The 25,941-nt window shown below is 35.0% G+C and overlaps 1 protein-coding gene across 1 annotated transcript in view; it reads left to right on the forward strand.

Annotated features, from left to right (window-relative positions):
* The window catches only part of LOC131692215 (neuromodulin), a 250,941-nt gene that overhangs the window by 170,423 nt on the left and 54,577 nt on the right, over positions 1-25,941 (forward strand). Inside the window, exon 2 of the mRNA XM_058979128.1 lies at positions 3,786-3,956. Coding sequence (XP_058835111.1) covers positions 3,786-3,956 — 171 coding nt within the window. The remainder of the gene's footprint in view (positions 1-3,785; positions 3,957-25,941) is intronic.

The following is a 25,941-nucleotide window of genomic DNA, read 5'->3' on the forward strand; positions in this document are numbered from 1 at the left end:
CTGATGAAAATGGGTCTTTATTGTATGTATTATTCGCTGTGTTTCACATTAATAGGTACATTTCTTTTTTGGAGATTTTTTTATTGCATCGAACTACAACAATTTTTAAGTAGTTTTCAAGGGATTATTTTATAGACTTCTTCCAAAATTTGGCGAACCTAACCTATTTGTATACCAATTAATTGGTATACTTAAGGGTTTATATGTTGCAGATAGAGAAAATACTCAAATTTTCAGCTTTTTTCCTACACAATATTACGAAATCTTATTAAACAATTTTTCCTAATAACTTTGTGAAAATTATAAACTATTTGAAATTTTTTAATAGTTTTATTTTTTATTTGACCGTGATTTTTTAATAAATAGTGACCATCGCTTCACAACATAGTCTATTTTTCATGGCTTGCGGTGAGCACGATCTCTCGAATTGCTGAACTGAAAATTATGGAATAGAAATTAATTTTTAGTATTCTTTACAGACCCGCTGGTGCCCTAAGACGATTTCGCTAGATTTTCAGAGCACTGTGCACCCAGTGCATTAACGCAAGTGACGGAAGGTTATCGAAAAGTTTCGTGAAAATGAAAATTCCAGTAATGATGATGATTTTTCCGAACGGTTCGTTTTCGTGAGGTTTTATTTGTTCTTTGGCATTAGGATTAGCGATAATAATTCAAATCAAGGATACTACTGGGAAGTCACCTTTAGAAAAAGTCGATGTCGAAGTAAAATTTGAAACTATGCACGCATGCACTTCAGAGATAGCGTGATATCAGGAGCTGCGATTTCATTAAAATTTTCTTAGTTCTCAGTCGCGTTGGAAATGTGAGTAAAGTATAAACTTCGAAACGATTCAAAAAAAATTTCGATTATTTTGGCTCAGTACAATATATAACCCCTTTAGGAAAATTCAGTTTTCCCACCACAATATAGATATTTTATTAACAGAGCATTAACAATAATTCGTTGGTATATCTATTTTAGCCATTTTTTCGCTTTCCCATTGATTTGGTTTGAGATTTCTAGCACTGATGTTGTCCTATGCTGATTTGAGCGATTCTCTGACTCCTGCCACTGTTCTATGTAGTATGTGTTATCAAAAACATCGCGAAGCATCAAGTTCTAAATGTTCTCAAACGATATAATATCCGAAGAGAGTGATAAGAGTTATAAGAAATGTCTCATCACACTGTTAGGTGGATTAAAAACGTTTTTCTGTATAAAATATGATAATCGAACAATTTTTTTCTCGAAAATGCTACATATAAAAATTTTTACACCCTCTTCAAATATTGCCCTTGAGTCACAATAATCTCATTGACTGTAGAAAATGTTTAGTCTGCCATGTCGGTAAAACATGTATAGTTTCATGAGAATCGAAGATGGTCGGTCACGATTTGAAAGATTTTCGGTCGGATCTTCGTGGACTTCCTCTTATATGAATAGTTTGGAAATGGTTTCAAAGATTTCTAGAATGGTATTTAATTATACGCGGCGAGTTTTGGCACCATCTGCTGCCAGTTCATACATTTGGACAGCGGTTGGGGTTGGAGACTGACTCAGTTTTGCTTCGAGAAGAAGCGACATTAGTGATGGGTGTGATCTGTGTTCGCATGCTGACAGTAAAGGGGAACTAACATTCGTTTTCTTTCTCGGTAGAACAGCATTGGACATGGCCGGCGTCGTTATTGACCATTTTATAAATTTTTTGGGTCAGTGAAACATGCACAGTGACAATAATTAACTCATCGCAAGCAGCATTTTTTGATTCATTGTGTATTTTCACTCTTTCGAGCAATCACGAAATGGAACTGCGGACAGTCTACCAAAGCTAAGCTATGCTAAGTACGGCAGTATCTCAGAATCTGTTTAGTTTAGAATAACACGTCATTAGATGAAAATGTTGTATATTTATTTTGCTTAAAGATACTACTTGGGGTTTGCGATTTTTAATCTCCTCGAATAAAATTCGATCTTTGGGCTTGATGCGTGCCAAATTACCTGGGAACATCTTCTTGTCCCCTGGAAACATAAAACTTCTGTATCGGAAGTTGTTTGAAGTCCAATTTTATATACATTTCATCGTCCATAAGGATCCTTCCATACATTGAATTTAGTCAGCACCTGACCATGGAGCGTTTGGGTTTGCGTTTTAGCCGTAATGTGTTGCTTTACGGTTCGATTCAGTTGCTTAATAACCCGATGCTTGGAGAAACAATCCCGTATAACGTTCTGGCGTAGGTTCCACTCTACTCTACTGATTCGACCCTTTGGTTGCACCTTTGGGAAGCTGAACAAATTTAAATAAATAAATGAATGAAAAAAATAAACAATTAAATAAATTAATAAATAAACTTATTTATTTCTTAATTAATGGATATATAAATAAATATGCAAATAAATCGCTCATACGAATTCATTACAAACACTCTCTCAATCTCAGTTCGAAACAAAACATGTTATGAAGTGCCATGTTCGCAGCTTATAGGACCCATTAGACTTATGCAGGATCAAAATTAATGAATTTATATGTTACGAATTGCCAAATTTTGAAATTTTCCTGAAGGTAATTAAGTGGCAAAGTTCTGCAAGCTGAACTGAAATAGATCTTAAAATTTCATTAAAACATTCAAATTAGTTCCCCATTTTATCTACAACTTTTCTTTCAGTTTGACAGAAAAGGTAAAACGACAAAACACGACACAAAAATGTGTTAAAAAGCTCCATGTTACCGTGTATCGTTCATAACACATCTTAATCTACTAACAGAACAGCTGGAAATGATCTGAAACAAGATACAAAGCCACCATGAAAGCCAACCAATTATCTTCTGTGTCACACAACAATTCACATCGGCTTGCCCCAGAATATACCGAGCATGTGGTCTTAATTTGTGCCAAACTCTAGCTATTACCAGGCATATGTACATTACATGCTATATTCTGCGGAACACACATCAGGGAACAGACAAATCGGAACACGAACCTCATATGACAAACCTCACCGCCTCGTAATACGGTGTAAAAGCGGGCCAACTCGGGATAAAATATGTATGTATATCCATCGCTACCACATTCCATTCAGTTCCCCGATGGCTCTAATGTGTATGCAAAACCGTGAATTTTCATAAATGGAAACCTTTGCTCGCCATTTTTCGGTGTGGTGTGCCGGTAGGTACACTATAGTGGTTCAACCAACCAAAACCCTTTTTGCCAGCACCACCACCAACCGGTAGTGGAAAACGTGCGGGCAGATTCAATAAAACAGCTGTTAGTACTGCTGTTTCTCTGTTCTATACACCGAGGCGGTCGTTTTTGTGGAATTTGCAATAAAGTGTATAAATTGAAAGCTTCACAGTTGGTGACCTCGCCATGGTTTTGTGCCCTTAGGTCGGCACTTGCCTCAAGAGATACCCAGCACTCTTCGCTGTCGCCAACGGAAGGATAAGTTTTACGGAAACTATGTTCATCGTTATTCTCTTTATCACTATTTCAATTATCTGGGGTATTCACTTCGGGTGACTTATGAGCTCGATGGTTTTGTTGGTAACAGTTGCAGTAGATAATCAACGGTTGAGGCAATATTAAGTGTTCAGCTCAAGCATGAGAGGTTAATCCACGGTTATAAACCAAAAGATCAAATACCAAAAATTTTCAATTGCTATAATATATGATACGGTACATAACGAACAGTAATCTTATAGTTATTTACATTAAGATAATCATTACGGCCACAAACAGCTAGTATTCTTACAAATATTTGCTTTGTTTTCTTCTCATTAATCTAGTCGAAGCAGCAGCTACAAAGATCCAAGCAGTGTTCCGCGGTCATCAGGTGCGAACAAAAATGAAGCAAGAAGACGTTAACGGAAGTCAACCGCAGCAAAACTCGGGTGCGGACGGTGAGCGGGAACCGACCAAGCAGGAACTGGAGGCCGAGTTTGATCCCAACGACGAAGGTAAGCCATGGATGAAGATTATTATCGACGGAAATTAAATTAGTACGCGGTTTCAGACAGCAACCGTGGACGATGTGGATTGGGTATTCAAGTGTTTCTATAGTACATTGTAAAATTTAAGATGTATTTTATTTCGTGGATAATATGAAACGTTTTTTTCGTTTGATAACGTTCATTTTATTCAAGCATTTGGCTTCTGTGCAACGCTTCCGAAAAGGGTTGCTTGTTGCGTATTATAACCTTGTAAGCGACTACCATATCGCAATACAGAAAAGTAGAATCCATTACACTGAAACGGACACGACGAGCGTTTCATGACGATCATGGGTCCATGGGTGAAAGTATCATCGATAGGTCTCACGAGGAATATAATTCTGGAGAAAAAAGGCCTAGGAATGCTAGTTACAAGAAACCGGAAACGCTACAAATTATTAATTTTAGGGAAAACAATAATAGTAAGAAGAAGGAGACATCTCTTTTAAGAAAGGGTCCACGGCCGGAAACCCTTAATTTTCAACCTAGAGCTTAGAACTAAAGTTTTTTAAGATCCCTGTAACAATCGACAATGGCGTATGTAGGATTCTGTCGATATTTTATTTTTCTCGCGAAATGGCGCTCTGTTTAGTAAAAAAAACGCTTTTAATCCACCTAACAGTGCACAGTGATCCAGAATGTGAATTTAGCAGGAATTTTAACTTTTTGCTAAAATTAAATGACTTAGCCTTACAACATGTTTGGCAAAGTTGTTGTACTATGCAAGGCCCTTCCTTTTGTATAAACAGATGCTAGAGTGGTTCTAATTTTAGCAATATTTTAAATTGAACTTTTTAACGGTTCAAGATAGAGCTTTAGTGTCTTCTATGAAGTTGTAGAGCAACATATTTTAGACAAATTTGCTGAAAACATGTAAGCTCTAGCTTTTATACTTTCCATTGACCGAGAAATCCAAATTTTTGTAGTTTTGATTTTACCATAAAGTACCCTTTGGACAACTGGAAGATTATTTTAGGGCGCATAATTTACTTTAAAATACTAACTACTAAAGTCTTTTCGTTTCAAAGTTATAAGATTTTTTATATAAAAAATATAACTTTTTCAAATGGCATTATCTACGATTAGGGCATTTAACATTAAATACCATTGCTGCCATATGAAATAAATGACGTAACATCATATGGGGGAGGGGGGAGCTTTGTATTTTGTGATGATGTGTGACGACAAGGGGGTAGGGGGTCATGTCATGCTACGTAGCTTTTTTAAAGGGGAACATGGGTTGACCTGATGTCACGGCAATCTTACCCGTTTCATCTAACTAACATCGTTTTTGATTTTCATTCAATTTTTTACAGGGACAACGAAGGGGGTGAGGATTACCGTCAAGCTACGTAATTACCAGGAAGGGGGGGGGGGTATATAGAAGTTTGTGACGAAATACTACGATGGGGGAGGGGGTGTTAAAAAGCACTAAAAAAATGCTACGTCATTTATGGATCGTCCCTTGCAATATTTGCTCAATAAATAGTTTATTTTTAGTAAAAAGTATATATAACTTTCTAACGAGACAAGCTAGAGGTTCGGTATATTAATACAAATTGTTCTCCTTCAAAATATCTGAAAGTATTTCTAAAGTGATCTTAATGAAAAATCAAAACTGCAAAAGGTATACAAAGAAAACAATTTTTTAAGAAACACTTACATTTTTTTGGTAAATTTCTTCTAAAATGAAAAGCACACGACGTATAGTTTCAGGGTCTTCGACAGTTTTTTGAAACTATTTTATTTTCAGTTTTCTGGAATATAGCGAAACTCTATCTCGAACCATTAAAATGTTAATTTCCTGATTTTAATAAATTTAAAACCATCCAACCTACTACTTAAATTAATCGCAAAATATTATTAAGTGCAATATTTTATCATGAAAACGAAACTATATTTTTTATTTTGTCCACCGTGAAAGTAATTTAAACATGTTACAAAGGGTCAATTCATGAAAAACAAATTTTTAATATAACTTTTTTAGTTTTCATTTTTTCATCCTATCCTTCTGATGTTTTTCGAAGCTTTTGAAGACGAACATTTTCTTCTAACACATCAAAACTCTAGCTTATATTGTTCAAAAGATGTAAGCACTTAATATATCAAAAATTGATTATTTTAACTGAATTTTATGAAATTAAAAAATATATTGTGTTCGCCATTTGTTGGCTCAATTGTAACTCTAATCATGACCTTATTTATAAATGAAAAAGAATTGTCTTTTGTTTCCCTAAATGACTTATATTGTTATTGTAAAAAAACATTTTTGGCGAAGAAGTGCTCATAAATTTTCAACGAAAATAGTTAGATATGTTGTGAGCTTGAGCTTGTGAGCTTGTGCGACCACCCCTGGCTGCTACTCCGTTATCGATCTGGACTAGCTGAAGTTGCACAGAGAATAAGTAGATAATTATGCTTGGGAGTAGCGAAACATCTTTCAATGTGCAACTCCTGGTAATCCTAAAGTATTGATCAATAACGGCGCCGGCCAGGCCCGAACGTAGATCGCGGAAGGAAATGTAAGGAATGGTTAGTCCGGCTCTTGCTATAGGCCGTATATACTACTGCGCACTCCACAAGTATCACAGAAGGAGGATATTTTTGAAGAAGGAGGAAGTTGGATCACTTCTTCTTTACCGACGCCAGAGGGGTGACTTCACTATCTGGACTAGATATCGATCTACCTAACTCATAGACCAAGAACCAACGGCTTTACTTCCTTTCCGAAGGAAGACGTGATCACAGATTTTTTCACCTCAGAAAAATCTCAACGACCTAGCTGTAATTGAACCCAGGCAAATTGGAATGAGTGGCGGTCACACTTACCACTCAACCACCGGCGCCGTCCGAAAATAGTTAGAAATGTTGTGCCATGAAACAAATTATTCGCCTTAAAACATTCTTAAAGTTGTCTGAAGACTACATCTGTTTTAAATCAATACCGCAAAACTTATTTGAATAGAACAGTTTTTCTAAGAAACACCCTATTCTTCGATTTTTAATTTGTTGTAAAATGAAAAGTATGACAGCTAGAGCTTATATGTCTTCAGCAAACTTTTACAAAATTTATCGTTCTACAACTTCGCTGAAGGTCGTTTGGCTCTAGCTGGAATGATTAAAAAGTTAATTTTTTATCTTGGTAAAATTTAAACCATCCTGACTGTTGTTTTAACAAGAAGAAGAAGAAGAAGAAGAAGAAGAAGAAGGGCCTGACTCACAAACTACGAAAACTTCTCCAAAGACTTAATGAGGCTAAGTTGTCTAGTTTTAGTAAAATTTCAAAATTCCTGCTAAATTTGCATTCTGGAACGCTGTGCAGTGATTCGATCGCATCCGTCGGCCCAATCCGGGAAGACAAAGTAGGCCTTGCCTAAACCTGACGCGAGAATTTTTATCGTGAAAAATTGTGAAAAAATACTCTTTTGGCTCATTAATATCTGCAGAAGATTAATTGTATAGTGGACGGCAGCCGTCATATTCAAACCGGACAACGTGAGAGGTTGTTCCGTAGGAGGCGAATGCTACTAATTTTTGCACAAGCGTTGTGCGTGCGAAATAAGTTTCTCGTTCCTGTCAATTTCCCACTAAGGATATAACAAGTCTCCTTTTTGACTCACAAAGCAGTCCACCCTCTTAATTGTATCTTTTAATTTAGAACACTTTTTTAACATAAACTATCCAAGCAAACCGTTAAAAAGATCGATCTTTTAGCTACCAAAAACAATCCTCAAGTGGACATTATTCGAAGAAGTTTCTTGTGATATCATCCTTTTCTGTTTTATCGAAATAAAATTCGGCTGATATATTAAAACGAATCATTACTATATTGAACAATAAATAACACGCTATAGCTTTTAAAGCATACAAGATAGATACTTAGTGTCTTCAGCAAAATTGTTCGCTAAAGTAAGAGCAACAAATTTTCTGAAGACTTCATCTCAATAAAATCACTTAAAAATAATAAAAATATCACACTTAATGGGGGATTAATCTGTAACAAAACAATATCAAAAGAAAAAGCATATTACATCCAATAAATTCTCCGAAGGTACTATTAACCTTAACTTAGCCATTTTGGCGATAATAGTTGATTGCGTGTTTATGGTCTTATTTCCAGGCACTGGAAAACGGTAATTCTAAAAATATACGCAAAGTAATGTAAAAATATACGTAAAGCGAGGCAGTCATAGGTGTACGTAAAAGTGTATTAAAATAAAAAGAATACCTACACTGGGGAAAAATTCTATAAGCCTATAGTATACTAATCCCTAGACTGATAACACGTAATACAGAGCAACATAACTTAAACCCTAAGCACATGAACCATCTGCGAAAGAATTTGAAATTGAGCACATCCAAGCGATCTTTCTAATACAGGCTAATATAAAAATAAACAGATGACTTTATTCCCCAGCAGTGTAAATTATGGGCGCGTGATAAAGCAACATTATTAAGCCGACACTGCGAAATGCATGTTATTCCCAACATCAATCATCCCATTCATCCTACCTTTGGCGAAAACATTTCTATTATGTACGATAGGTAGGTGATGAGCCTATTTTCGCCATGTATCTGTTATCACCCTACCCATTTGAAGCCGTTGGTTAGAGCAGCGTTTGCCATCTTTGCTCAACGCATTGAGTCAAATGGTAGCGCAATAATCGAATCGAGTGCCCTTTGCGATTAAACACGAGCATTTCACCGTTTTCAGGGCACTTATGTTATTATCTTGGTTCTTAAAAACGAATCAATGCTGTTGATGCCAATTCGTACGCATTCCATTGATTGTAGGCCGAGTAATTGATGAATTAGTGAGGCACCCTCATTAATATGGAGAAAATAGGCACTTTACCCTCCTACTTCATAAACACGGACTTCATCATAAATCAAAAAAAAAATTCTCAATAGGAACAAACTCTTAAGCGTTAAAAACAGCAGGAGGAAGAAAATTGCCAGAAGCACGAATGATATTTTTTAACCTGTTGGATAGATTGCTTGCGTGTAATGGTAAATTACCAACGTAAAAAAAAAGATTCGAAACAGTTCGTTGAAGTGTTCGCTGAATCGTAACAAAACATGTGTGTCACTAAAAACCAAACGCCTCCATCGTTTTGCAGAAGTGATTTTATGGTTTTCCTCCACCAACACAACACATTCACATATTCTTGGTAGTTGATGCTGCGGAGTCGTTTCAGTTAACAATAATAGCAGCATGCTTGGATGGCGACAGCTACTAGCTACTCCACGACGCTTGGATGATGGCCGAACAGGTTCGCGGCGTACGCTTGGTCGTTATTACGAACAATCATTTTGCGTGCCTATACAAATTCCAAAGGGACTTCCCGTCTGTCACTTTCGCAACTTCGTAGCCGGCATCGTGTTCTTTTCTTTAATAAAATGAACGCAACCAAGTGGAAGGCAAATTTCCGGTAGCTCGTTTGTATCTCCTTTCAGCGTAATGATATTGCTTAGCGTTCCGCCTCGTAGAGACGAGTTGGAAATTCGAGCCAAAATGGGCAGCGAATTACAAAAAATGCAATTTCAGGAGAACATTAGTTCAGCCGCTTTGATTATGTTGGATATATTCGTCACATCAATAGCACTAGAACAGCGGTTATCAACCTTTTTCGTATCACGGACCCCTTAGAAATCACCCTGGGTTGCTGCGGACCCCCACGGATATGCATCGATTTTGTATACTATCAATATGTTATTTTCAGTTTGTTAGGAAATAAGATTAGAAATTTCAATATGCGGTCAGAAAATATATTTTTCTTCGCGGACCTCCAGCAACGGCTTCACGGCCCCCTAGGGGTCCGCGAACCCCAGGTTGAGAATCACTGTACTAGAATGTTAGTTCTGTTAGACAAAAAGAAATATAACTAAGAAAACATATGAGCATTTTAAGACTTCTTAAATAGGGGGAAGTGGCCCAATTCGAACCGCTGGTCAATTCGGACCCTCAGGTGTTTCTCAGCTAATATTATGAAAAGCGTATATATCATTTTCATGGCTGTCATGTAGCTCTGTTTTATCTCAAAAATTTTGTGGTTCTCAGTTTTCATGTGCGTGCGCTAGGGGCAAATGTTGTTTTGGAGCGCTTTTTTGAAAAATGTGTAAGCAAAAAAAACAAGATTTTCGTTGACAACAACAATATTTTAAGCCAAATGCATTATCGTGATTTTGGATCGGCCGGATAATATCTTTTATTTAATACCTTGTTTTGGGCAAGACTATCAACTGTTTTCGTTTAATCGGTGTGTGAATAATAGAATATGGGTTTATCCCAATTCGGACTTTTTGCCGTATATACGATCTGATAGGCGATCGCGAAAACCCCTTTGAGAGGAAAGTGTGCGCAATCAGTTGAGCTTTTAGGAAAACATAAGTTTTCGCAAATCGGTTGACAGATTTCAACGTTATAGCGTATAGCCTATTTTTAGGTAATTTGTCTCTGCTCTTACTTTTAATTGTATTTTTACTACAAAGTTTTATATATCAAAGAAAACTTTTCTTTTCACTATTCGTATTTTGGTGAAAATCAAATAGGAATAACTTTGGCCGAAATAGAATTTCATTTCAATTGCAAAAAAATGATAAGAAAGGGGTGGTCCGAATTGGAAAAGGCTGGGGTAATTTGGACCTTTCAAGTACTTTTGCGCAGAACCGTTTATACATAATACGTTAAAAGATCGGAGAAAGTCGCCTTAGAAAAAAGTGCGCAATAGATTAATCTTTCAGAAAAAAATATTTGTGAATCGGTTGACACGTTACAGTTCTATACCTCATAAACCCTTACTAGGTCCGAATTGGCCCAGTTCCCCCTACTCATTAAATTGCATTATTAGTAGTATACTTAAGGGGAACTTCTTCTGGATTCGGCGGAAAATCAAAGCAATATTTGAAAATTTTTTGTGGAAAAATTAAAAGACAAACGAACTTCTGCTTTTCATCTTTTTATCTTTTATTCGTTATTTATCGATAATTAGAAAATGATTTATTTTTTCCAAGATTAAAAATGGCGGCTTCAAACTGGCGTTTTCCTCGAAATTTACAATTACATTTTTTTCTGCTAACGTCAAGAGTACGCCTTGTTCTATTGATTTGATTTCCATTATACTAAAACTGTTTGGAATTATATATTTTTTGGCTGACTTATATCAAACATTGGCATGAAAAATCAAAATTTATTGAAATTAGGTATAAGTCCATGGAAATTTTATCTATTTTAATAAATTATATCAATTTCTCATATCGGTTAACTACAAGAGGCCCTGAACTTGACGAAGTAGAATGGTTCGCGCGCAGAGGATGACGAGATCCGCCATTTTGAAGCCAACATTTTGAATTTTCGCAAAAATAATCATTTTTTAATTACACGGTGCTACAAAAAAGAATTTTTAAAGTGGTTTGCTAAAAGTTGTAGATCTGGCCAAATATAATACAAAGCCATGTTTGATCAATTTAATATACCCTCAAAATTATCAGAAAGAATCAATTGCTGCTTAGTTCGTTAAAATCGATCTATTGTAGTGATTTTCTAACATTCTTTTTGTAACGAATAAGGTATTAGCGGGTCATATTGACCCTGATTTCGAACTCAGTGTTAAGACACATTCCCTGTCAAATATATATATGAACCTGTACCCAAATTGTGTGTTAGAGTTTCAATTTTTTTCTGGTGAATATTACCGTTTTTGACCACGTTGGCAAATAGGAATCGGTGCCAAATATGATCATGTTTGGCATACATAGATGTATGCAAAACAGTCATCATAAATCACAGGTTTATTGACAAAATACTAATAACAAATCACAAACAAAACAAAAATAAGAATGTACATAATACCTTATTCGTAACTTTTTTTGCAGTGCCCTTCAGGAATGTCCGAAAATGGAAGAGGAAAAGTCAAGAAATTCCAAAATTCTAGATGCAAAACTTAAAAAAGTTATTGCATTTTAAAAATTCATTTTGGGTCATATTGTCCACAACACCTAAAGAAAGTTAAATGTGAAGTGGCTAAAAGCTTCGGATGTTAATATTACGGCAAGGGATTTTTTTTTCATAAAACCCATCTGAATTTGGTTTTGCAATACCGAATGCTACCGAAAAATTAAATATTCCACCGTGATTGTGATATCTTCAAGTTTGGGTGGCCCGTTTGAGAAATTTCGACTCAGTTATCACTTTCCGCACAGAATCGGTTTAGATGTCATGTGGTATCGCTTGGTTTTTAATTAAATCATAGAATTCATTCTATTTTGCTTCTTTCTTCCTTATTTTATTCATTCTACCAATTCTACTTTTTTTATTTAATTCATTTTATTGGTTTTATTCCTATTATTTATTTTATGCTGTGTTTATTTTATTTATATTATTTATTTAATTTATTTTATTTAAATTATTTTTATTCATTTTGTTTACTTCGTTTACTTTATTTATTTAATTGATTTCATTTCAGGTTTTTGTAGCGTGATAGAAAAGTGAGCTATACAGTTTTATTAAAAAATAAGCAATGCTCCTCATGATCGGCTATCCGGAGTTAAAGTTGATAATTTGGCCAATTGTATTAATTCGAAACCTGATACATTTCCCATATTCTCGACAGCCGGCTGCCCAGAGCAATTAGAGTGAGTAAAGGCGCTTTAACCTAGGCTTATTAGTCAGGACAAGGTGTAAATACCTCTGTCCCATCCCAAAGGACCAAAGGAGTGACATTAACCTTCTTCGCCAAGTCATTCCTAACGATTTATTATATTGAAACGGTCGGTACGGTTATCCTCGTTTCTTCCTCATTTAAGATTCAAAACAATTCGTTAAATGAATTATTAATTAAATGAATAATTTAGTTGCCGTTCAATTTTGAAATATCTTCAAACCCAACTCTGCACAGTAGGTCTGCCGTTTTAATATTTGCGACATATGAAAACATGCTTCAAATATTAATATTGACAAGAAAAACACTACAGAATAACTTTAGTGTTTTCCAGGATGCTTTTCAACACTGGCTGTGTAGTGGCTAGAATAGAATAAAATAGAAAAATGGACGATTCTTGCTCATAATTCGGGGATACACTGGCTTGTAAAACCTACATCAACTAAAATAATTGACATTTAAACGATGTTCATGATTTCAAGATCTTTATTGCGATTTTCGTAATTTCTCTCCACGTTACCGTGACATTTTATTCGAATGCTTACTATCGGATTTTTCTTGCAGAGTAGCGCCATTTATGTTCATGATTTAAGGAGCTTAGTCACGATTTTCGTAATTTATATTTACGTAATCATGATATTTTATTCGCGAGTTTCGCATCAGATTTTTCTAGCTGAGTAGTGTGATTTAAGTTCTTGTTTTCAGGTTATCGTTATATTTCAATCACAAGTAGAATGATTTGTGTTCATGATTTCAGTATATTAGTTGCGATTTTTAATATTTTAGTCACGAGTAGTGTGATGTATGTTAATTGTTTCAGGATCGTAGTCTCTATTTTCATAATTTTTATGCACGCTATCGTGAAATATTCTTGAGCTCACTTTCGAATTTACAACATGGAGTAATGTAACGCATGATAAGTAACACAGCAATTTTATCATGACACTCGTTCTATTGTGATATGTTATTTAATTACTATCGTATTTTTACGGATAACGTGAAAGTATGAATTGGATCATAAAAGTGTGAATGATTCGCGATATCTTGTTTTGTAAACTATATCACGAACACGATTTGTGGCTCTTCATGGGGTAATATATGTTGAGGTCGGTCAAATAATCAAAACTTTTTTTATTAATTTATCTAAAAGTATAGGTTCTTAAGAATGTTTTCCCAAATTTATTACAAAGATTCAAGCAGTAGAAGCAAAGTTAAAGCGTTTTTCATTTTGCTTTCTTACAAGGGGGTGGGTATATATTTGAAACTTTAAACGTGATTATCTCAAAATCTTGTTTATCCACAAACGTCTCTGCGGTGCCTAAGATCGAATTAAAATATTTTTTTAGGTGTAAATAGTGACTTTTCTGGAAAAATAGTCCCTACTCGCAAAAATTAAAAAAAAATATTTACAATGAATCGTGCAAGGACATCATAGCTGCCTGTACTAATAATTTTATTTATACTTTCAGTTGAGCTGTTAGACGAGAATTGTGGTCAGGCATTATTGTCTGAAAAAAACGCTTAGCGAAAATTATTATAACTTCGACAATTATTAATATTTTTCATGTGAATTCTGCAAATTAGAAATTGGAGGGGGCCGGTATAACGTAGTTAGTAAATCGATTGTCTTGTACGCAGCTCACCTGGGTTCGATTCCCAACCCCGCACATAGAATTAGAAGATTTTCCAAAAGAGACTTCTCTAACCCGAAAAGAGGCGAATGACCCAAAGGTTAAAACCTTTATAATAACAAAAAATTAGACATTGTACTACGCTAAACCTATAACAAGTATTTCATATAAATATGACTACATATCTTTACAAAAATTTCAAACTATCCCTTTTTTCCTGCGCCTCAACATATATAACCCCTTAATGTATTTATGGTAGGTACTCAGCGCAGTTTTCGTATTCTGTCCAAACATACCAATAAACCTAATCAAATCAATAACGATGTTCGAGGACCTAATAGTTTTCTTATGTTTGCTGTTCGCACCTATTACCAGTCGCTAGCAGCTGGACATAAGTATATATTACATAAAAAAACCGTTTTAATCCACCTAGTGGCGCAATTGTGCCTTTCTCATTTATCCAAACTATGATTCCATGGCTGGTTATGTTTAATATAATGGTGGAACTGTCTATCAGATATTCAGTGCGATTTACACATACGTACAATGAATCGACAGCTACGAACTTGAGTTGCTATGTGTCGACGCTGAAACACTTGAATCCAACGGCGGATCTAGAAGGAGGGTTCAGGGGTTTGGACCCCGCCAACAATTTTCAACTTGATAAGAAATTTTAAATTAGTCTCTCAACTCAATATGATTTCAAACCAAATTTTTCACTGGTTTTTCAGACCCACTAGGGAGTGGACGTAGCGTAGTTGGTAAATCGATTGCCTTGTACGCAGCGCACCTGGGCTCGAGTCCCGACCCCGCACATAAGGTTAGAAATTTTTCATGAGAGATTTTTCTAACCCGAAGAGGCGGTTAAGGTTAAAACCTCTATAATCGAAATAAAAGAAAAAAGAAAAAAAGACAGACCCACTAGGAAAGTTTATTCTAGAGGAATTAGAAAATTTTATTCGCGTGGAGGGGTACTTGATGAGGGAAGGGATGTTTAGGGAAGGGTGGTGAGTGATGTGGGGAGGTGCCCCTCACCGTATCCCCCTAATTACGACCCTGTTAAAATACAGAAAACCTATGCAAGGGAAAAAAATTAGGATTAGGTTGACGAAGCTTAGAGTGGTTGCATAACCTTTCTATAGGAGAAAGGCAAAAATGTGAATTTGCTGTGTGTCCGCACTCCTAAACCCGTAACTCCGGAACCGGAACTCTGAATTTAATGAAATTCAATAACAGCCTATGGGAACGTCGTACCTTTCATTTGCAACTAAGTTTGATGAAATCGGTTCAGCCATCTCCGAGTAACCGATGTGCTTATTTTTGGTCTCATTCATACATACATACATACACACACATACATACGCACACACAGACATTTGCCGAATTCGACGAACTGAGTCGCATATTATATGACAGATGGCTCTCCGGGCCGGGATTAGTTTGACGATGTTCAGAGTGATTGCATAACCTTTCTATAGGAGAAAGGCAAAAAATTGTTCCGGCTTATTTGGGAATTTCATACGTGACTGAACGAATCAGTCTATATTTCTGGAACCATAAATCCGATTGATACGAAATTTCATGGAAATCTATGGGGATAATGTCTCTAATTAATAATCTCTAAGACTAATTTCGTAAAAATCGGCCTGACCATTTCCTAGAAACTAATGTGAGTTTGGTAATTTTGAACAATAGACATTTTTTATCGATACTGCCGGAACATCTTACGGTGGGCAATGTGGCCAACAAGACTTCGAAAGGATGGTGGGGGGAAGGGTTTATCGGAGGTGTAACCAACCGCATTGTATACCTTCCATTTGATTCTTGGTTTGTGAAAATCGGTTCAGTCATCACCGAATAAACGATATGATTTTAATTCTGGAATATACCCGAGACCCGGGACTTCCGGAATTGTCGATAGTGGACAATAACTTCAAAGAATTTTTAATTGGCCATCAGTGATCTAGATCTGCAAATCAGAGTTATTTTTTGTCGATTTCAGTAGATTTTGAACCTCTTAGATATTCCAATTGTAACGGTTTGTATGGGAAATTCCTATATGACCGCATTAATCAACCTATAACTCCGGAACCTATAATCAGATCGGAATAAAATTCAATAGCAGATAATGGCAGTGATATTTCTTTCATTTGAAATCAAGTTTGTTCAAATCGATCAAGAATTCGTTGGGAAATAGACGGGATATTAACTTAGGAATTTGGCAAGTTCCCCGAGGGCATCAAGAACCGTCATAGGTGGGCAATGTGGTCAAAACTACTTCAATTGGCCATTATTAATCTAGACCCGCAAATACATGTAATGTTGCATACATTTAATATGTATTGCACCATTTGGATATCATGGTGGTACCAGTTCATATGGGAATTAGCTGTGTGACCGCACTCTTCAACCCGAAACTCCGGAACCGGAATTCCGACCAAAAAATCAATAGCAGACGATGGGAAGATTGTACCTTTCATTTGAGACTAATTTTGTGCAAATCGGTTCAGCCATCTCTGAGAAACAGAGGTGACATTTTTCCACATACACACATACATACACACACAGACATTTCCGATCTCGACGAACTGAGTCGAATGGTGTATGTGAATAGGCCCTCAGGACCTGGGTTAAAAAGTCGATGTTTGGAGCGATTGCATAATAGGGTGTCCCAAAATGACATCATGTTAAAAAAGTCATCGGGCTCACTTCTTAAATGAATGGTTAGGGTATTGGGACCATTTTCTTCTTCGGAGTGAGTTTGCTAAAACGCTTCCTACTGGTGGCGACTTTTGATTTTTTGAAAAATGGGCCGATTTTGGATAAAATTTCAAATTTATGCCTGTTGAAGTGGTCCTGAACTGTCTTAGATTTTTTTCAGCATTTTTTTATTTTTCTGGAGATCCAAACGGAGAAGTTTGGTTAGTTAGTTTAAAAGTACAGAAAACACTTTATATAGTTGAACCGAATTCAGGGGCGTAATTTTGCTGAAGAAAGTCTATAGCTACGGCCAATGGGGTATAAGTTATTTACGTTTTTGTTAAATAACCTTTTGACATTTTATGATATTCATAAAAAATAACACTGTTCTACAAAATAAAACAACTTAAGTGGGCTTAGTCCGCATATTATTTTTCGGAAAATGGAAGGAAAATGATGAAAAATGGCGTTTTTCGCTTGTCTCTAGTACATCAGAATCGGTTTTTATGAGCATTTGATGATTTTTCTAAAAAATATTTTCTATACTAATAGCCACCTAGCGGGTTGGAAAATCACTAAAATTAAACAAATATGTCGAGTTAATGACAAGTTATGGCGTATATTTGAAGGCTGAATTGATTAACGTACTTACATTTTGTATATAAAGTCTTATTTTCATGTTAGGAACTTCGAAGCGGAGAAAAATGCAGAAGAGTGAGGTGAGTGTTGAAAAACTGATATTTACTGTTTAGATCACATAATTCCGAAATAGTCAAATTCGGGGCAAATATCCTCGAAAAAGTTTTACAACAGAATACAGCGTATCTTCTGATACAATCGTTTTGTTGAAGATGCCTCGTAGAAGTAATTATGGAGAATTAACTCTTCAAAAAATAATTAGAGACATGGCGTCATTAGCAAAGTTATTATTTTTATAATTTAAGTTACAAAAAAATCATCAGATGCTCATTAAACCTCGTCCTGACATACTAAAGACGTACAGAAAATGTAATTTTTCATGATTTTCCTTCTATTTTTCGAAAAACAATGTGTGGTCAAAGCACATTTGAACTGATTTACTTTTTGGAACAGCATTATTTTTGATAAATTGCTAAAAATGTCAAAGGTTATCTAACAAAAACTTAAATAACTCATACCCCATTAGCCATAGCTGTACACTTTCTTCAGCAAAATTATACCCCTGAATTCGGCTCAACTATATAAAGTGTTTTCTGTACTTTTAAAATTTTGTAGATACCCAGTTTTGAAGAAAAAAAATACTGAAAAACACCAAAAATTTCACTTTTTACTAAGTTTTAATGGCCCTGCCGCTCTTATAATTCCAAATTTGTACAAACTAACTAATTAATCTTCTCCGTTTGGATCTCCAGAAAAATAAAAAATGCTGAAAAAAAATCTAAGACAGTTCAGGACCACTTCAACTGGCATAAATTTGAAATTTTATCCAAAATCGGCCTATTTTTCAAAAAATCAAAAGTCGCCACCAGTAGGAAGCTTTTTAGCAAACTCACTCCGAAGAAGAAAATGGTCCCAATACCCTAACCTTTCATTTAAGAAGTGAGCCCGATGACTTTTTTAACATGATGTTATTTTGGGACACCCTATAATGCATAACCTTTCTATATGAGAAAGGCAAAAAACAAATTTTGTGAAATGAATCATGTACTAGGAATCACGAATCAGTTCATGAACACATGAATAATATTTCATAGTTTTGTAAACTATTCCACGAGCACGCATGTTGAATCGTAACTAATATATTGGGAATCATGACTATTTCACAATGATTGAAAGTAATCATGAATAATTGTTTCGTGAAATATCTTACGAGAAAATATCTTCTAATTTTGTGAACTAATTCACAACCACGAAATTCAAATCATGTTCAAGATTAAATAAATCATAAATTAGTTCACGTCGTATAGTCAGACACTGATTAATGTTCATAAATCTATAAATAAAATCACGGGTCAGTTTTGGTTTTATGAATAATGTTCACAAAATAGTGAACTATTTCGCGGAGTCCGTGGCAAAACAAAAACAAATATCTGCATTAGTAAAAGCGTTATGTAGACGTTATTGAAAAGAAACTGAACATACTAATAAAACACATGATTTTTGTTCATGGTCCTGTTTTCGAGAAGTAAAAACATAATTGATTGCACTTTATTCACGAATTTTGAAACATTTTTTTCCGTGTAATATTCCAAGTATTTCATAATGTTCTTTTATGAAGTCCGATTATATACCAGCTTAACGAAACATTAGATAATCATTTCAATTTAAAGCACATTAAACAGAGGCGGAATAACTAAAAACCGAAAGTCGTAACAGCAAAAATCAACTTTCTGCTTACGGGTAAAACACATTTGAAATGCTATGCAATACCATATCGAAACTTGCCAATAATTTATGAATTATTAAAGCATAATCCGTATGACAAACCACGTATTTCATACCGCCGAGAAATTCCTCAATTTGAAGCTGGAATCTAAAGATATTTGTGTTGAAAACTACGACTCTTTAGCATGTGAAGAAATCAAACTACATCGCTTTGGTAGTTCATGAACTGAATCATAGATGTCGCATAATCAAGTTGAGTTTTACAGCAAAATGCCAATGGTATTACTGACATTAGCGCCACCTGTAGCGCACAACTTAAATCTATCGAAATACTTTTGTAACACCCGTTAATAGAATATGCCGATGTCAAAACAGTTCAACCACCGAATGCAGCCGACTTCTATCTACATAAATGACGACCAAATTTGTACCACTACAATATTCTTTCATACGGTTGAATGGCCAATCGGTTAAAACCCCAATAAACAATAATAATAATTAGTTCAACCACAATGTGACAGCTAAAGTGCAGCGAAAAAATTGTGCGGTAATTTATCCCCCCACCCGGGACGCAACTTCATGCCCCGGCTAGAAAGGACACGGAAAGCACTCAGTTCTGTTTACCAACCGTTCTGCAGCTTTAATGGACGGTGGAGTTTTCAGATTACTGTTAACGCTTTCACCAGACATGCAAGCGCCAAGGGCACAAAAGAATACCGAAACGAAAGAAAGTAAATATTTTCCGACTACTCGTTATTTATATTTCCATAAAAATGAAATTGTGTTCACCTTCTGTTTATTCTTTCCTGCTGCCTGAAAGTTGGAAGGTTTCCAATAATGTATTATAGAGCGTTGCCGTAAATATTTGGGCTTCTGTTGACACATTGTGCTAGCGCGGTGTGAATGCTTCGTAATAAATTAATTGGAAGGAATTTTTTTCTCGGCAGCCCTCATTATTGACTGCATTAACTGTAAATACCAAACAAAATCTAAAGCGCAAAAATGTAGTATAAATTTCTCTGAACACTACGTGAAGATGATTGCTGAGTTCCTGTCGGTAGATGGTAACCGTATGTACTACACGGATGAATTCCATGGGGAGTAGGGAAATGGCATAATTGCGAAAAAATTTGGCACAACAGCTCACAAAATTACTTTAGATGCTATTTGTTGTGCGTTTATTACACCACGTACACCAACTATCGTTAACCAGGTACGCCGTGTTTGAAGAGTAAATCAACTGGTGTTTGAATAACTTGTCAACACAGGTGCGAAGCAATTTTATGTCGTCGAGAAATTATACATCCATGGAGATTTGACAACTCGTCGCTGTTGTGCTATCTTATGACAAGCGCCATTTAGCACATTTCGAGAAAAACGATTTTTAAAGTTTGAGATTGAATATTTTGAAACTTATAAATGGTATAAACAATCCAAAGAAGACAATTGATGCTTCTATCTATTCCGCATTAATCTCTCAAGTATTACGAAGATCGGTTTACTATGTTGCGAGTTTTTACTATGAATGTAAACAAAAGTCGCACTCACACGTGTCATAGGCGTGTATTGATGACAAAATTTGTATGACGTGTCATAATCGTGCATGGAAAATTTTCCATAGAAAAAAATAACCATTTTTTACTTGTATTCATATCTTTGCGTTCATATGGTCTATAAACAATCGGTAAAATGCATTTTGAAGGAAATGAGTCAGGGAATCTAGAAAAAAAATGTTATTTTTGATTACAGTGTTGCCAAATATGCTTTATTTCCAGTTTAAAACTAAAACTGTGTTTTCTCACAACTCGTGTAATTTTCCTTTGAAAATGCTTATGCCATTGTGTTCCTCAGACATTTTCACACATAAAAACATCTAAAACTTCAATATAACTTGAGCAAATCCCTAGATACAGTGATTTGAAGCAAAAAACTCACAATTTCTCATCATGTTTCTCGCTATATCTAAGTAACCACGTAGAATTTGAAAATTCTGAAAACGCCCCTTTGTAGAGATTTTTCAAACAAGTAATGTGGCATATCTAACTCAGTTTACCCCAAAATGGCGTTTGTCATAAGATAGCACAACAGCGACGAACTGGCAATAAAAACGATTTTTCACGCGATAGCAAAGAAAGAAATGCGGGTTTGAGAAGTATTTCATGAATATATCAAATTTTTTTGTCACAATTAAATATCACATCGTACTTGGAGATGAAAATATTTATATCCCTACGAAAATTTGCAAAATGTTTGTATTATGAAAAAGCTTTAACTAATTAATGTTTAAACACTTCTTTTCCCTGAAGATGAAGGGATATCCCTTCAAAATGTTGCACTTTGGGAAGACAAGTGACCATAAAGTCGAAAATTACGTTAACTCCAATTTAATTCAATTCTAAACTGGGTAATATGGATGTTTGATGCTAAAATTATAAAAAAGGGCATTTCACGCGCGTATTTGAACTTTTCGTATCTCTATTGAATTTTGTTTAAATATGTCATGTGAAAACTAGGATTACCTGTTGTTTTGTAAAGATATTTTTGAAAATGCATATTTATTGTATTGGAATGATCTTTTACGAACAATAACGAATCAAAGTTCAATACTATCCATAAATTAGATCCGGGAAAAAGTCTGCCAAAGACCCCCTGAACTCACGATGGAGGAAGCAAGTGTAATGATTCTTCCAGCTTATAGCGACAGTTTCAATTGCCCACATTTGCTCTATGCTTAGAACGCTTCAGTCTACTACTAATTGCCATTTACACTCTAATGGCAGTCACGATTAGTAGTCTTTGGTTTTGGTTCGTATAGAACTCATTAATTCATATCTCCGGAACGAAAATCCATAAAAAAAACTATGGCCGACAGAGGGCTGATACCGGACTTCAGCGTATTTTTAACATTGTGGCGACAGCTTTTGACTTCAAGCTGACGAGGAATTCGATAAAAACTAAAATATTTTCTATCCTGTAAATGTAAATAGTTTAACCTTCCGGCAGTCACGCTAGTGCACTGAGTGCACGCTGCTCTGAAAATCTAGCAAAATCGTCTTAGAACACCAGCGACTGCTCGTTCAGTGGGTCATAAGCGCGACTTCCGGAGGGTTAAGCAACCATCATTAGGGCCAAGGAGCTTACTGGAGAAGATACAACAACTAATTCCTTTTTATTTCGTTTATTTCATTCAGTTTATTGATTTTATTAATATTAACCATATGATTTATTATGTTTCATTTATTTTATTCAATTTTTTTAATTTTATTTATTTTATTTCTTTGTTTATTTTTTTCATTTTATTCATTTCATTTTTCTTTTTTAATCATTTTATTAAATCCTTTCATGTAATTCATTTTATCCATTTTATCATATATTTTATTCATTTTTCGTTTTATGTTATTTATTTATTTATTTATTTATTTTTTTCGTTTTATTCTATTCATTTTATACATTTTAACAATTTTATTATTTTATTCGATTGTTCCAATTCATTCATGTATTCAAGGTCTTCGTTTTATTAATTTTCTTGTTACTGTTTAGTTATTCCTTTGATACAATTCATCCAATTTGTTAGTCTGAATGAACTTAATTTATTCTAATAATTAAGTTTTTGTATTGCTTAATTTTTTACTCCATGAGCTGAACTAATTTGATTTATTTTTTCTATTGATTCGATTTATATTCATTCTACCTATTTAATAAATTTCATAACTTTTTATCATATTTCTACTTTAAAAGTTTTTGAATTTCATTTGTTTTACTGATTTTCTATAATTTATTCAGTTTATTCAATGTTCATGCAGAACTCAAAAACAGTGTTCATCCCACCACTAATTGGGTACCTACCACACATAAGTTCTGCATTCTAATGAATGATCCAACAGTGATACATGGAAGAAATGTCGCAACTCACCGTAAGGTGGATTAAGCCGTTTTATTTATTTTGCAAGTTTTGAAATTTAATTTTATTGATTTTTTCGTCTTTTTTGACATAAGTTGAAAGAAAAATAAATTTGACCAAAACTTTTATGAAAAGTTTTACTCGGCAACAGTTTCATCATCAATGTAAACAATGATGTTTCAAGGTCGCTAATACCTTTTATCTGGTCGTCAAAATCAAAATTTACGATCAATATATGTAGCTCCAAAAAATAAGAATTCAAAATCTAGTCATTAGATATTTTGCAACGTATTCTCCAAAAACAACTCAATTTCAGCCCTCGAGAGTAGAGGACGTCCTATAAGCTTTCATTAGTTGTTGAGGATATACATATAGAAACAATCATACTTTTCCGCGACCACGCTACTAATGAGTTCAATAAAGGAGCGTCTACTCTACTTTGCATGTGAAATTATGATGTTTTATTTTCGCTGCGGTAAATTGAGCCGGATCCCTGACTAATATAAGTGAAAATTGCAATAGAGAAATGATCTGGCAAAATAGCACACATTATTTAATTGAGGTGCTCAAGAGACACATTCAGCAAAGTCACTTCAACTTCCAGCATTATCATTGGTTCGTATTCTCTTAACCTTTAACCATGGAACTTCATTCTGCATTACAATTGTGGCAAACAGGGACATAAGATATCTTATGCGAGGGACAAAGCTCTCGTGACTTATTGTGAAAGATAATAATGTGAAAACGCGAAGAGAAAATCAACTGTACTCTATCTATAGGGTCAACTTTCCTTTTTATTGAGAAGCGCTTCTCGTGCGCAATAAAAACCTCTTATCCATTTTCTTACTATTTCCTGTTCACGATTCCCCGCTGCCCAGACAACATCCGGAAATCGTTGATCCAGAAACTTAGCTCACAATGAAATACACGGACGAACGAGTCCTTCTATAGATATATTTTTATAGGGTAACAAGCTTATTTTCACCCTATCAGGTATGGTGCCTCACTAATTCATTGATTCGATGGAGCGTACAAATTTGCATGAAAAAACTTAAGAACCATGAAAATAACACAAATGCCCTGTAAACGGTGAAATGCTCGTGTTTGAGCACAACGAAAACTCGAATTCAGTGCTCCTATTGTTGTCCTACCATTTGACTCAATGCGTTGAACAAAGATGACTCACGCTGCTCTAAACAGCGGCTTCAAGTGATATAAGAAATATGGCAAAAATAGACTCATTACCCTACGTACTAAAATTGATTTGCTTCTACATCCAGTGAAAAGAAACCCGAGAAGATTAAAATCGAATGGCGAGATACCGTGATCATTGCACTATGGGTAGCTAGACATGTGGCTATAATTAAAAATTGAACGGGCTCTTATTTAGCTCTGTGCTGAGCGTTTATATATAATTATAATATATTCTTTGATATTTATGCCAGAAAAATATTTTATGCAAGACTTGTTCACTACAAAACCTGGACACCTAAAAACACATGGAGCTCTTGAAATATTGAACCAAAAAATAAAATATTTTTCACAGATATTATTAGAACTTATGTCTGTTCTATCTGAAATTCATAATTCGTTGGTATGTAAAAAACCCTTTCAAAAAATAGTGTCAGTTGTTCTGTGTAGTCCAAACGAAAATCAGGGATATCTAATTTGAATAATACATAGGGAGAAGTGGACCAATTTGGACCGCTGGCCATTTCGGACCCCCTGTATTGGGCGACTGTTTTCATTTAATCGGTGCGTGAATAATAGAATATGGGTTGGTCCAATTCGGACCTTTTACAGGATATACGATCTGATAGACGATCGCAAAAAACCGTTTGAGAGGAAAGTGTGCGGTGTGTCGAGCTATCAAGAAAATATAAGTTTTTGCAAATCGGTTTGGCACATTTCGACTTAGCTTATAACCTATTTTTAAGTAATTTGGCCCAGCTCTTACTTTCTATTGTATAATTACTACAAAGTTTTATATATCAAAGAGACATTTTCATTTCACAATTCGAAATTTAGTGAAAATTAAATGAGAATAACTTAGGCCAAAATCAGAATACATTTCTATTGTCAAAAATCGATAAGAAATGGGTGGACTGAAATGGAACAGGGTTGAGGTAATTCGATCCTTTCCTGTACTTTTGCGCTGGGCCGTTTATGCAAACTACGGCAAAAGATCGGAAAAAGTCGCCTTAGAAAAAAATGCGCAGTTAATCAGGCTTTCAGGAAAAATATTTACTAGTGAATCGGTTGACACGTTCCAGTTTTATATCTCATAAACCCTTACTAGGTTCGAATTGGCCCTATACTAATAACTTGGTTAAGGGGGTCCTCTTGTATAATTGTGCAAAAAGTACCTAATGTTTGATAATGTTTTTGCAGAAGTAAAATGACTTAGACATGTGCACTATACTGCAAAATGTTTATTTAGGTTTCATATATAAAATAAAAATTTTCGAGTGCATGGTGTCAAAAAGGTGTTTTGAAAACCGACCTCATCAGCGGGCAAAATACAGGTCGCAATTCGTCGTCTACAAGCAGCAAACCAAAACGATCTTGAAGATTACTTTCCGTAGAGGCGCCTCAACCTAAAAACATGAAAAATTTCGATATGGAAACAAAATGGCGGCCACTTGAAAGTAAACTATCGTTTTTTCGCATGATTTTTCCACTTTGGCCGGCTGTAA

This window comes from Topomyia yanbarensis, chromosome 3 (assembly GCF_030247195.1).
Source record: "Topomyia yanbarensis strain Yona2022 chromosome 3, ASM3024719v1, whole genome shotgun sequence".
Taxonomy (NCBI): domain Eukaryota; kingdom Metazoa; phylum Arthropoda; class Insecta; order Diptera; family Culicidae; genus Topomyia; species Topomyia yanbarensis.